This window comes from Oryctolagus cuniculus, chromosome 10 (genome assembly GCF_964237555.1).
Source record: "Oryctolagus cuniculus chromosome 10, mOryCun1.1, whole genome shotgun sequence".
NCBI classification, from domain to species: domain Eukaryota; kingdom Metazoa; phylum Chordata; class Mammalia; order Lagomorpha; family Leporidae; genus Oryctolagus; species Oryctolagus cuniculus.
In genome coordinates, this window is record NC_091441.1 from 19419132 (window position 1) to 19433290 (window position 14159).

The following is a 14159-nucleotide window of genomic DNA, read 5'->3' on the forward strand; positions in this document are numbered from 1 at the left end:
AATGGGTGCATCCAGAGAGGCAAGAAGCAGACTGTGGCTTCCAGGAACTATGGGGGATAGGGCCTGGGAGTGACTGCTTGACGAGCATCAGGTTTGCCTTGGGCTGACGAAGGTGTTCAGGAATAAGACAGAGGTGGCCATGCGACACTGTGAATGTACTAAATGTGCTTCCAGGGCTTACTTTTATGTTATGTGGATTTCACCTCATTTTAAAAAAAGAAGTGGGGCCTTTAACAGTGACCCCTACTGCACAGGGATGTCACAAGGAGTAAAAGAAAAGTACCTAGCACACAGGCTGGTGTTTCTCAAGTAATTCAGACATGTTAGCTCTTAATCGTTAATTTAAATAAACATAGCCTTATGAAATACCACGCCGCTTTCTTAATTTTTCACATTTCACTGGAATGAGAATTGGAAACTTCATCAGACATCTTGTCTATGGATTAAAATTTTGAGAACCCTAAAAATAAACAGTTTGGATAAGTAAGATCAACTTTTGTGAAAGACCCATTTTGTAAGCCGACCTAACTCACTTATTAAACAGAGATACAATAGAGGGTAGCCTGTGACAACCACACTGTGTCGAATGGGACAGAGGCAAAGGCCCAGTGAGTGAATGTGGGCCGTTTGGCTTTTCTCACTGAAGTGAGCACACAAGCGCACAAGACAGGCGCACAGACAAGTGCACAAATCCCAAAACAAACAACAAGACAGCCTGACCTCCTTACCTGATCAGGAAAAACGAATCAACCCCGAGATAGAACGGGCCGCTGCGAGAGTAGAGGTGCAGTGGGTTTTGAAGCACCCTCGTCCTCCATTCAAGCACATTATCTGTAGTAGACAGAAAGAAGAAAAAGGCGTGACTTTGTTTAATAGCAGCAAGTCGTGTGATCTCGCCCTCCAGAAAACGCTGAAGGTGCATGGTGGTATGTGCCAGGGCTTCAAAACCCAGTGTAACTCTCTCAAGGGGAGAACTTAGATCGGAAATAAGAGGTGGAGACTGGGGTCCCTAACTGTGGCTTTGTGCTGTCCTGGGTCTGTCTCCGGGACATTCCCTCAACACTGACATCTCCTGAGAGGCCGCCACCGCTGTTGATGGGAGGCTTCAGGCTGCAGCGCCAGGGAGAAGGCCGGGACCCACTGACTCCTTACCAGCCTTACCAGCACGCTGTGGTTCTCTACGTCTGCCTGCTCTTCAGGGAGAAAAACAAACGTCAGCTTATGGCCTCATGAAGCGTAATGAGAAGCACCCAGCTCCTTGGATGATGCAAATACAGCACTCAGGGCTCCCTGCTCACCCGGCAGCCGCTGCCTGACTGGTACCCAGGAGGAGTTAAGCCAGCGGACACTAGACTGGAAACCCCACCCAGAGGAGGTTCTGGGCTGCCTTTCTAACAGGAAGAAGGCTCTGGCAGGGAGGGCGCCGGCCTCCGTCCCTCGGCCCCACGTGGCTGTACCCCCGGGAGGGTCTGTGCTCCCTCCCTGCCCTCTCCCAGAGCCGAGGCTTGTCAGCTTTCGCACCCAAAGAGAGCCACGCGGTCATCTGGCTGGCGTGTCCCGAGATGATCCAGAGTAGACTGGAGACACGGATGCCGTCCAGGACGGGGCAGGTGCCTCCTGGCGCCCTCGCAGTCCGGATGGCCGGCACGGTCTGCTGCCAGGAGAAGCACTGCAGGACACGGCCCATGGCTCCTAGGAACCCTGGGCAAGAACAGGGGCGTTAGTGTCGCCCCGAGAGCCCCCAACAGGAGCCGGCGCCCACCCACACACTGTCCCCCAACAGGAGCCGGCGCCCACCCACACACTGCCCCCCAACAGGAGCCGGCACCCACCCACGCACTGCTCCCCAACAGGAGCCGGCGCCCACCCATCACTGCCCCCAACAGGAGCCGGCGCCCACCCACACACTGCCCCCCAACAGGAGCCGGCGCCCACCCATCACTGCCCCCAACAGGAGCCGGCGCCCACCCACGCACACTGCCCCCCAACAGGAGCCGGCGCCCACCCACGCACTGCCCCCCAACAGGAGCTGGCGCCCACCCACGCACTGCCCACAACAGGAGCCAGCACCACACCGCCCCAGTGATCTTGGCCGTGCGTCAGAGCTCTCAGCCTGCCCTGGCCAGCTCAACCCCTGAACTATGGGGAGTTTTCATTTGGTCTCCCTTCCTGCAATCTGGACTTTCCCTAACAGACATGGCTGAGGTCGGTGCCTAATGCAGAATACTCTTCCCAAGCTCAGGTTCCACAGTGCCAACCTCTGACCCTCGTCCTCTTTTGCCCAGGGTCAAAGAAGGTGAACGTGGACATCAGTCAGAAGCTGTCTGGTCCATAAAGCCGCGTGTCTCCGGAAATGCCATCCGTGGGCATTTGAACCACTTACAGATCCCTAAGGTAGCAGGTGGCTCTGCGACCTGTGCTGTGGGTCCCATCAGACACTCCTGGCTCTGGATCTGGCTGACATGCGTTAACCCTGTGACTTCTGACAAGTGGAGGAACTTCTCTGTGTCCAGCGTGCATACCCACGTGATGGGAATCAACGTGGATCTTGTGACGATCGGTGGAGTATCAGGAAGTGTCGCTCCCCGTCTTCGTGAAGGAACGACACAGGACCCTGCGTTGTTCTTTCGTCTGCTCGGCCCTCCCCGGGTTTGCTGCTGGTTCTTCCCGGGTTGGCTACCGACCCTCCACCTCCGTGGAAGGGCGGTTCCCCCTGCCACATTCCCCACTTCCGCGGGGGAGCGGCACACCGCCGGCTGGCTCTCTCGGGGGCTGCACAGGTGTTCCTTCAGATAGATGTTCCCCTTAGATGTTCCTTGTGCATGTTGTCTCTCTCCTCCTTTATAGTCCTCTTCCACCAATCCCAACTCTGCTACCCACACGCCGAGTACGCTGCTCTCCTCCAATCAGGAGCAGGTCCCACAGTCTATTGGTTGAACTGGAGGCATCTGTGTAGAAGCTGTTTCCTCCTCTCCCAGCGCCATATTGTGGGAGAGCAGATGCATAGAATAAGTCTTAATTCCAGTAACTTAGTCTAGTCCGAGTTGCTCCCCACAAGGAAGACCCAGTGAGGAGATGTCTGTCATCGCTCTGAACAGAAAACCACCCAGATGCAGCACACCGGAGATCACAGCTCCACCACTAGTCACGGCCGCTGACTTCATCAGAAGGTTCATCTCTTCGTCTGAATGTGCTCCCTTTAGTGTGCAGTTGAACTTGACTTATCCCGAGTGGCTGGAGTTGTGAAACACGGGACTTGAACTCCAGCTGGCTTTGCGAAACATTTTCCCTGGACAGAGCTCAGCACCTTAAACGCTCTGTACCAGTTACAGCCCTTGCAGAATGAAAACCTATTTACAAAAGAGAGCTGGCTTAGCCCAAGCTCTGGTGCTCTAAATCAATTTCTTAAATTGAAGAATTTAATAGCCTAGCATTTTGAAGTTCCAGCCCCAAAGAGTTTTTCCACGTGAGTCACTCCTGGGGAGTGTGTCTGCTTGAAGGCACCTCACTCACTCATTTAGAAGGATTTCGCGCTCACCAGGAATTGGCAACGAATTTGGCAAAATCAGCATTTTCCCACACCTAATGCACCTAGCTCCTGCCCAGTTTCCTGAGAAGCCACGTGGGGCCATGGAGAGACACAGGCCCTGGATTCTGCCGGGTTCCGTGGAATTCTGTCATGTCCCTGAGCCTCTGTTTTCTCGTCTTTAAAGCAGGCAAAGCTTCCTGAAGCGTTACTGTGAGAATTCTAGAACAATGTCAAGCATCTAGCGCAATGCCTGCCTATGCAAGTAAGTGCCAGGTATATTTTTAATTTCAAAATCGATGATTTGTATACTTTCAGTTATACATAATAAGCAATATTTAGCTTTACAATAAAAATCCCACATTTCAAGTTTAAGGAACAAACATTTGTTTGTAACGCAGTTACAGAGCAAAGTTAGAGAGACAGAGATCTGCCATCCCGATTCACTTCCCAAATGGCGCAGCAGCTGGGCTGGGCTAGGCCAAGGCCAGGAGCCAGGAGCTTCAGCGGGGTCTCTCACATGGGTGCCAGGGGCCCAAGTACATGGCCATCTCCCACTGCTTTCTCAGGGGCTTCAGAAGGGATTTGGACTGGAAGTGGAACAGCCAGGGCTTGAACCAGCGCCCGTGTGGTGGCAGAGACTTAACCTGCTACATGACAGCAGTGGCCCCACACTTCAAATTTTAAAAATGCCGTAAAAATATGGACATTTAAAAAAAAAAAAAAGCTGAATATCCTTACCGCACAGATTTATCCCTTAAATACATTTTGAAAGATGTTTTGAAAAGATTTTGAAAACTGACTAAAAATAAGTTTCAGATGACAACGTTTAAACATCTCCTCCTCTTTGACACATCATGACTCCACAGTGACAAGCATTGAACAGATCAAATACGGCATTTTTTCCGGTATACAGAATGGCCAAGCTGGCACTGGCACTGTTTTGGAGACATTTGAATGTTCTTTTCCACACGCTTCTGATTTTCGACGTAGAAGACTGGCATTTAGTTGATACGTCCCTTGCATCAAGGTCATTGATAAGAACTCCACGTGCAGCATGTGGCCAGTCCCTTCCTACGCCACTGAAGGGCAGCATGCAAGGTGACCACGAGAGACAAAAGCATAATAGCTGTTGCAAGCAATCTTGTTTCCAGCATCTCCTCAGTGGCTTCATGGGTCCCATTAAAAAGCACACAGTGGCTACCGCCGCCAGATTTCCAAGGGTATAAAATGCAGCAAAGAGCTTTATGCCACCCGCAAGACACAGCAATCCAGTTACGAGGGCAGGAAAGAGAACGCCAGAGGCGAAGTGCGCAACAGACCATTCCAATTTGGTGTTAAATGCTGGGAGGAGGCGTCCAGGCCCTGACCGGCCAGGCCCTGCTCATGTAGTCCTGGCTGCTGGGAACCCCCCGGAGCTTCTCCACGGCCTACGCCCGTGCCCACCGCAAGACCTGGAACCCAAACTCACCCCAGCACAGTTTTTCCCCATGGAAGTCCTGCTCATCGGTGAACGTCCCCACCAGTGGTTTATCAAATCTGAAACGAAGTGGCGGTAGGGGAGACAGCTGAGTAGCATTGTGCTCATTTGTGCCTGGAAGGTGTTAGACCCCCAGGGCCATGGATGGGGAGGACCAGGTGGAGGCCGGTGGCCACTGCTTCCCGTAGTGAGGTCCCCGGGACGGGCAGCTTCAGCCCTACCGGGGGCTGGCTGGACATGCGCATTGCCCTGAGCCAGGGGCTTTGGGTTGGGGCCCAGCACCCTGTGCTGTGACAAGCCTCCGGGTAGTTCCGATGCGCACAGTGGGAGAAGCGCTGAGTGCGACCGTGCTTTAAAAAAATCTTGCAACCCATCTGAATATTGTGTTATTGCTGTGAGCCACTTTCAGCCACAGACCACAAAGGATGAGCTCTGACGTCCAGGGCCTGTAGCCCATCGCTGCTCACTTCATGGCAATCTCGTAAGGGCGGCCACGTGGCACAGGGGTGACACTCCACTGGGGTCACCCGCATCCCTTGTCAGGGCACCTGGGTTCCCGTCCTGCCCCCACTTCCCACTCCAGCTTCCTGCTGTGGCACACCCTGGGAGGTAGCAGCTGGTGCCTCGAATAGCTGGGTCCCTGTCACTCATGTGGGAGACCCAGAGTTCCTGGCTCCTGGCTTTGGCTTGGCCCAGCCCCAGCTGGTGCTGGCATTTGGGGAACGAAACAGCAGATGGGAGGTCTTTCTCCTTCCCCCGCCCCCTCGCTTCCCCTGTCTGCCTTTCAAGTAAAATATAAGCACATAGAGAAAATCTGTTGAGGAGAAATAATTCTCATTCTCCACAGTCACTCATGTTTCCCACCTAAATATCGACAGAAAGGCTCATGTCAGAAAACCACCCTGGCTGGCACCGTGGCTCACTAGGCTAATCCTCTGCCTGCAGCGCCAGTACCCTGGGTTCAAGTCCCGGTTGGGGCACCGGATTCTGTCCCGGTTGCCCCTCTTCCAGGCCAGCTCTCTGCTGTGACCCGGGAGGGCAGTGGAGGATGGCCCAGGTACTTGGGCCCTGCACCTGCATGGGAGACTGGGAGAAAGCACCCGGCTCCTGGCTTCAGATCGGCGCAGCGCTGTCTGTGGCGGCCATTAGGGGAGTGAGCCAACGGAAGGATAGACCTTTCTCTCTCTCTCTCTCTCTCTCAAAAAAAAAAAAAAAAAAAAAGAAAGAAAGAAAAAGAAAACCACCCTAAGTAAATGCTGCAGTTACTTGTGCAGGATAAAGAATCGAGACCAGAAAGCCCATCTTGGCTGTAAACTTCTAGAAGGTACAGTAGTGCTGTGTTGATTTGACTTGCTTGTGAATGTAAAAAGAATGAGGAAAAAAGGCTGAGCCCTGCTGTCCCTCCTCGATTTCCAGTCCTCCCAGAGTGTGGTATTTTACCCCTGTTGGTATTAACTACCAAAAAAAAAAAATTGCTATGGCAACAGGACAAGAACAACCCCCATTTTGAGACCACTGTTAAATATAACAGCTGGAAAAGGAGTGTAACCTCGGGGTTCCCGTCACAGGGGGTGCTCATTTTAGATCGGGAACCTAACATTTCCATACCAGGTGTGTCTGCCCTAAATCCGGTGATCTGACCTTAAAATGCAGGCCTACGCAAGCTGGCCAGCCACAGATGAAAGCAATGGTGAATTCGAGTGATTGTGAGCTCCCGGCCACTCTGACCGAAGCCCGCGGCATGGCCTTGGGGCCCACCAGCCCTGCTACTTGTCAGCAGGGTCCACAAGCAAGAGGTCTTACAGATGAAAGCCCCCTGCTCTTTCTCCCTCTCTCCCACCCCCACTTCCCTGAAGAGGATGAGGACAAGGGGAATGAAGTTTAAGAGGAGGTGAGTGTGTATTATCTCATTTAATTCCTTCCATAAATCCCACTTTCCACGGGTGGAAACTGAGGCTCACACAGCTCAGCAACCGAGGTCAGAGTTAGCGATCAAAGCAGGTCCGACTGGGGATTCTCAGTGTGTGCCCTCTCTGCCACGCCGACCATGACCATGGGTGTCTGAGGGTGGTCGGGGCGCCGACCAAGGTCTGGAACCACATCACGTGAGAAGTGCTGACGGGTTTCTGAGACTCGGCAGAGGCCACTGGACCTGTCCTCAAAACCTGACTGGAACGCACACACAGAGCGGGTGTTTTCCAGGGCCGTGGGTGGAAATGCACGGCAGCGGGGACTGGCCTTCGTTTGGCAGCCTAACGGTTAACGTTGCTTTCATGGGTGGGCCTAAGGGCCAGCGCCATTGCTAGAGTCACCTGTGACTCTGGGAAGGAGACGGCCCGGGGCCCTTCTGTGGCTCGCTTTTCTTGTTGGTGAGGTTTTTGGTTGGTGTGGCCCGTTTTGGTTTGTGCCCTAAAATCTGAATAGGACCTGAGAAAATCATCGCACGCTGGACATCCACCCTGAAGCCACTTTCTCGCGTGTTCATGTTCTTGTCCGGTCACTGAACTTTCTGAAAAGTTTTGTTCCCTTAGCTGGAGTCAGGAGGGACATTTATGTAGCTTTGCGAAAATCATTCCCCATGCCCTGAGGTCCTGTGCGTCACCAGACTCTTCTTGTGCGAGATGCGGACATAAGGGCACTTCAAAAAGTTTGTGGAAAAGAGAACTGAAAGATCAAGTTCATTTGGGGCGGGGGGCAGGGGGCATGGGGCATGCGCAGGCATTGGCCTTGTGGTTAAGAAGCTGCTTGGGACTCTTGCATCCTGTGTCAGGGTGCCAGGTTCGAGTCCTGGTTCCGCTCCCTATTCCACTTCCTGCTTGATGGCTTCCCAGTTGATGGCTCAGCTAGTTGGGTTCCTCGCCCAGCCCCAGGTGTTACAGGCATTTGGGAAGTAAACCAGTAGATGGAAGATCTCTCTGTGTACTTCCTCCTCTCTCTCCCTTTCCCCCTCCCCTTCCCCCAGTCCACCCCAATGCCTCTCTTGCCCTACCCCTGTCCCCGCCCCATCTCTCAGATAAATACATAACTTTTAAAAGATAAGTCTGTTTTGGTGCTAAAACTTTGAGATCCAGGCATAGTTTTCTGTACCATGTGAACTTTCCGAAGGCTCTTATGCCCCGTGTGTGCCTCGCATGCAGGCAGGTGGAGGTGAAGGTCACGCCCTTGACTCCTCAGTCAGACCCAGCACAGTGTGGCGCAGGGACTTCCAGCCTCTCACTGTGCACGCTGCTGGGCTGGGTGTTTCTCCAGCGCTGATGAGTTCGTGTTGCGGAATCGCTCCCCTGGCTCCAGTGTGTATGCGAATCGCTGACCTCGATGATGGCGGACACATCTCTGAACCGCGTGTGTCACTGTGACAGTGAAAGCACACGGAGTGATCGTGGAGATCCAGGGAGAGTGCCTGCAGCGAAACCCTTGCTGCATTCTGCCCTCGTCTATGATGAGCACAGAAACACACTGGGTTGTTACACTGAAGAAATAAACAGCACTTTTAGTGGCCTCGCTTTGCCCCAACAGGCACGGAAAACCCACATTCAGAAGCTGTTGCATTCCCAGCAATCCAGCCCTGTAGGAAGTCTTTTCCAGCTGTGCACTTGTTTATTTCCCCTCTTGGTGGTGGTGGGGGGGGGGGGGGTCTTAGTTTCATTAAAATACCTACTTTTTCCTCTGCTTGGGGCTCCTGCTGGTAAGAGAGGGGGCAACCCATCAGCCTCTCCAATTTTGTTTCTTTGCTCCTCGCTCTCCAGCTCTCTCAAAGGCAGACTCCCGTAGGTGGTAGAAGGGGCTCCATGGACTGACAGTGTTCCAGGGGCTGACCCCCAGGCGCTGGCTGCCACGAAGAGGGTTCCAGCCAGAGGGAGGGCGAGGCCCAGCAGCACAACGAACCTGCAGGGAGAAGACGGGTGGCAGCCAGGCCTCACCTCTGTGATGCCAAAGAAAGACGCAGGGAGAATAGTCCCGTGAAAAACAGAACCACTGAACGTTGATATAAGCAGATATTTAGGGTGGGCACTTGGCATAGTGTAACAGACTCCACCTGAGAAACCTGCGTCCCCTACCAACCAGAGAGCCTGGGTTTGAGTCCTGGTTCCAGCTTCCTGCTAGTGAGTACCCTAGGAGGCAGCGGATGACAGCCCAAATACTTGAGTCCCTGCCACCCTCGTGGGACACTCACACTGAGTTCCTGGCTCCTGGCCTTGACCTGGCCCAGCCCTGGCTGTTGCAGGCATTTGGAGAGTGAACCAATAGATGACAGATCTCTCTTTCCCTCCCTCCCTCTCTCTCTCTTCCCCTCCCTCTCCCTCTCCCTCTCCCTCTCCCTCTCCCTCTCCTCCTCACTCCCTCTGTCTCTCTCTCTCTCTGCCTTTCAAATAACAACCTATATTTAATAATTTTAGTAGTGGTAAATGATGTTCTAGGAATAAAAATCATGAAAAAAATTACAAAGGAAATTATTTCACTTGACTCCATATTATAACTGTAAAAAATACATAAATAAAGAGCAACCAAAACAAGACATTGTTCACAGGTGATGTGACTAAGGACCCCTATATCTCATATCTAATGCAGTCACACACCCCTGGAGACAGGCATACATGTGATACCAGTGCCGTTATGCAGTTTTGTCCTGGAGCTAACACAGAGTGTGCTTACACCAATCCAGGAGGTGGATGGCCCTGGCTCGATGTGGCCTCTTGGTGCAATCAAGAGGCGTGGTAGGGCCAGCACTGTGGTGTAGCGGATAAAGCCTGCAGCACTGGCATTCCATACGGGCGCCAGTTTGAGTCCCGCTGCTCCACTTCCAATCCAGCTCTCTGCTATGACCTGGGAAGCACCCGCAGGGGAGACCCGGAAATCTGCCCGGCTCTGGCCTCTGTGGCCTGTTTGGGAAGTGAACCAGCTGCAGCCCTGTGGGAGACGCAGAGCCTCAAGTACAGGCAGTTCTTGGGTGGTCACTGGACTTGAGGAACAGGAATATTTAGGGACAACAAGTTCCTGAACCCCAATCCCAATTGGTGTGGCTGGCTTCCTTCTTGAACACTGTTTTTTGTTGTTGTTGTTGTTTGTTTGTTTTTCTTTAAGATTGTATTACAAACAGAGAGAAAGAGAGAGAGGGAGAGGTGTTCCATTTGCTGGTTCACTCCTCAAATGGCCACAAGGGCTGGAGCTGAGCCGATCCGAAGGCAGGAGCCAGGGGCTTCTTCTGGGTCCCCCACGCTGGTTCAGAGGCCCAAACACTTGGGCCATCTTTTCCTTTCCCAGGGCATGGCAGAGAGCTGGATGGTTTGTGGAGCAACCAGGACTCAAACCAGCACCCATATGGGATGCAGGCTTTGCTTTGGCCTACTACGCCACAGGGCTGGCCACGCCCTGAGCCCTTTGCATTGCCTTGTTGGTGGGTCAATGTGATCTCCCTGTGTCTAGTTAATCCCGGCTTCTGTAACAAAATACTGCAGTTCAAGCAGCTGATAAACCACAGAAATCAGAGGCGAGGAAGTCCAAGATCAAAGCGCCAGCAGAGACGCTGTTGTGAGAGCCCACTCTGGAGCCTTGGGGCCAGTTTCCTCATGGTGGAAGGGGCTAGGGAGCCTTCTGGGGCCCCTTTTATGTCACCTGATCATCTCCCAAGGATCCTGCCCCCTAATATCAGCCCATTGGGGGTGCGGTTTCAGCATACGAATGTGGGAGGGCATGCAGTGTGGTACAGTCGGCCAGCATGACCAGCCTCAGCCAGTGAATGAAAATACCGGGCTGGGTGCAGCTGGGAGGGGGACTTGCTGCACCAGCCTCCACAGCCAGCATCCCACCCGGGCACCTCGGGTGCCTGTACTTACAGACACACGGCAGCGAACGGGTCCAGGGGGAACTTGCCAGCAGCACATCTGGCCACACCGCCACCAGGTGAGGAGGAAGGATTTGTTGTAAACAGAGAGAGGGAAGGGGCCAGAAACGATGTGTTTCTGAATCTTAAAATATCTACCGAGAGAGAGAGAGAAAAAAAAGATTCCATTAATACTTGAGATTGCAATAAGGCTGCGTATGTCTCCAAGTGCATTCATTTCTGTTATTCCAGAATAAAACCTTAACATTAGAGAGGGCAGGGGGCTTTTACTACATGGTCAGCCCTCCGTGTCTAGGGGCTCCAACCCTGAACTGAGCACGTCCTGACTTTTTCTCCTTGTCATTATTCCCCAAACAACACAGTTTATCAGCCCCTTACATTTCTTAGGTGTAAGTAATCTGGTGAGGATTTAAGGTACTCGGTGGCAATGCTTAGATTGTAGGGAAACTGTGCCATTTTGTATGAGGGATGTGCACCCATGGATTTGGGGGCCCACTGGAGATCCTGGACCAATTCCCTGTGGGTCCAGAGTGAGGAGTGTATCTGATTCACAGACACGGCAGGGAGGAGCACACGAGGATGCTGAACTGGGAACTCTCAGCCTGGCCGGAAGTGGATCACGTCTCCTGAATTCTCAGCCTGCCGGACTCTCACAGAGCGCCTGGCTCTGCAAGCAACAAGCCTGAACGTGCACCGTGGCCAACTCACGTCTGCTCGTGCGCAGGTCCCCCCGACGATGACGATAAATGCAATGGCAGATGGAAGAACACGATGAACGCCCACAATCCAACCAAAGTTTCCGGTTGAACTGACACTAGAAAGCATTAACTTAGGATGTAGGCTGTGAGTCGCTGGGAGAAATGCCTTGTGAGGCTCTTGCTGGTGACACAAGGGCGGCTGTCGCGAGCTTTGGTGAACCTCAGAGTCACCTTACGGGGTGCTCTCTGCCTCCCCTCCCTGCAAGCTTCTGACCCGGCAAATCCAGGCAGGAGCCCAGAGCTGACGTCTGAGTTCCCAGGAGCCTGTGCAGCTCACGGGCGAGCACGTGGTGCGCACCAGGACCAGAGGCTTCCAAACCCCAGCAAAGGATGGTGCCACTGTGGCTTCCTAAAGCCATAGTGCCAGCTCTGAGTAACATAAGCACCTGTTCTATGTGAGATGCATTTTGTTCTTTATTTCTAGGCCTTCAACAACCTGCACAGAACTATTCCCCTTGTTTTACAGACAAGGAAAATTAACCTCGGATCACAGTGTAGGAGTACAGGTTCTGCGGCCTCCACCTTGCCATGAGGCCGTGGGCACGTTACCTGCTCTCTGCCTTGGTTTCCCCCCTTGGTGGAGTGAGGATCCTGGCAATGCTCTCTCCATGGGACTGTCGCAAGAACTAAATGATGCCATCGTGGAGAAGCCCTCAGTACAGTGCCTGACCCATAGCAAGAGCTTAAAAGTGTTGGTTGGCCCTCAGGCTGCCTTGTCTAGCACACCCAAAGTCAGTAAAAAGAAGTTATTCATTTCCCTCAACCAACCTCGAGTATCTTTGTGGAGGTGGCTGGAATAGAGTTTCCAGTCTTCACGCAAGAAAGGAATCAGGTGTGAGACAGAGAGGAGCGAGCAGCAAGGTAGCGAGGTTGAATGGGGTAGGGACCCCTTCAGAACGGACAGGCACCTCTCCAGGCGGAACCTGAGGGAGTGCCCAGCCATTCAGACGGGGTAGATAAGGTTACTTTGTTTAATGGGGAGAACATGACACCTGACACTGACACCTGACGGGCCAGGTGGACACGTGTCTCGGCACAGGGCTGAGAGCAGTCTGTATGCAGGCTGGGGCTCCTAAGGGAACGGCCCAGTTCTTCCTGCCTTCTCCTTCCTCACACCTCCTCTCCTGGGCAGGGGGTTTTCTGGGTGTGAAGTAGGTAAAATTCCTCCCAAGCTTTTATTACCGGGTAGCCCACTGAGCTCTGGGCAGAAAGAATTCTCCTGGGGAGTGTTCCTTGGAGGGAAGCCTAGGGTCACCTCTAGCATTGTTGGGGATGGGCAGGACTTTGTAGCTGAAGTACTGGGCTGCATCTGAGACTACAACATTCCTTTCCAAGGCTGCTTTGTTTTCCTTCGGCCCCTCTCATACTGGCTCATTTCTGTCTTCCCTACCTAACGTCTACACTGGGCCAGATTCCAGGTCTACACAGGGAAATGGGAAACCTTTTATCTGTTTCCCACCTCTTGGCTAACGGCGCCCACTTGGGTGCTCTCTGTCAATACCCCCTGTCCTCTCTCCGTAGCAGCCCTGGTTTCTAGGATCGTCCCTGGCACACACTGTGAAATCAAGCCCCTATCCCCTGGCAGTGTTTCCTGGTAACCCAGGCGTGCATATTTTCTTACTAACTACCCTTTTGGTTTTCTGAAATGAATAACTCCCAAGTGCTTTGATCCCAGCACACATGTGTGATGTGTCCCGCAAAGACCAGATAGGCGACTGCTCAATACTTTCTGAAGGAAATTGAGAACAGGAAACGGTATTGTGTGAAATGCTTTGGGCTCCCTTCACATCCCTCTTTCAAGGAGTTACTGTGAGGATAGCTCCATATTTTTCCTGAGGGCTTGGTGAACCCATAAGAGAGACTTGTGAGGGGAAGCCTGCAGCCCCACTATTCTACTGGGTGAGCCTTGCCATTCTTACAGGAACGGAAGGTGGAAAGAGAGCAATTCAGGATTTACTGTGAAGGACTATTAAACACTGGGGCTAAACAGCTCAGCGCCCATTGCCTCTCTGTGTGATCACCCTAAAATATTCTAAAATTTCCAATGGCAAGTCTCTGAGGATAGCCATTTACTGTTGAGTCTGGGTAAAGTTTGCCAACCAGTGTTGAACAGGTGGTTCCGACAAGCCCCTTCTTTTCTGGCTCTTGAGTTGTGTCTGTCCAGGCAGGGCCCCTGGCTGCACAGTGAACTCAGGAGGATTTGTCTAGTATCTGTCAAGGAGGCGCTCAATGCAGGGCCCTGGGCTAAGTGGCTGAGAGTCACCCTCTTCCCTGCTCCTTGTTGGATTTCAAAGAACTCACATAAGGAAGTAGACTAGGTAATATTCTAGGTTGAATTGAGTCCCTTCAAAAAGGTTCAAGACCTAAGGCCTGGACCATGTGAATATGGTAGAAACAAAACCTTTACCAATACCATCAACTCGGGATGAATGAGTCAAGGGTAGAGTGTGCCCTGCATCCACTCTGAATGGTGTCCTTATAACAGGGAAGCCTGGCCACAGAGACTATGGGAGGCAGAGACCAGAGCGACCCATCCACCAGCAGGGAGCACCG

At 52.8% G+C, this 14159-nt stretch overlaps 1 protein-coding gene across 1 annotated transcript in view; it reads right to left on the reverse strand.

The window, feature by feature from the left end:
- Positions 1–14159, reverse strand: part of LOC100354357 (O-acyltransferase like protein) — a 56221-nt gene that overhangs the window by 25129 nt on the left and 16933 nt on the right. The window contains exons 4-7 of the mRNA XM_051851882.2: positions 10841–10982; positions 8665–8891; positions 1522–1701; positions 729–831 (exon numbers count right to left, since the gene is read on the reverse strand). Of these exons, the coding sequence (XP_051707842.2) occupies positions 729–831; positions 1522–1701; positions 8665–8891; positions 10841–10982 (652 nt within the window). The remainder of the gene's footprint in view (positions 1–728; positions 832–1521; positions 1702–8664; positions 8892–10840; positions 10983–14159) is intronic.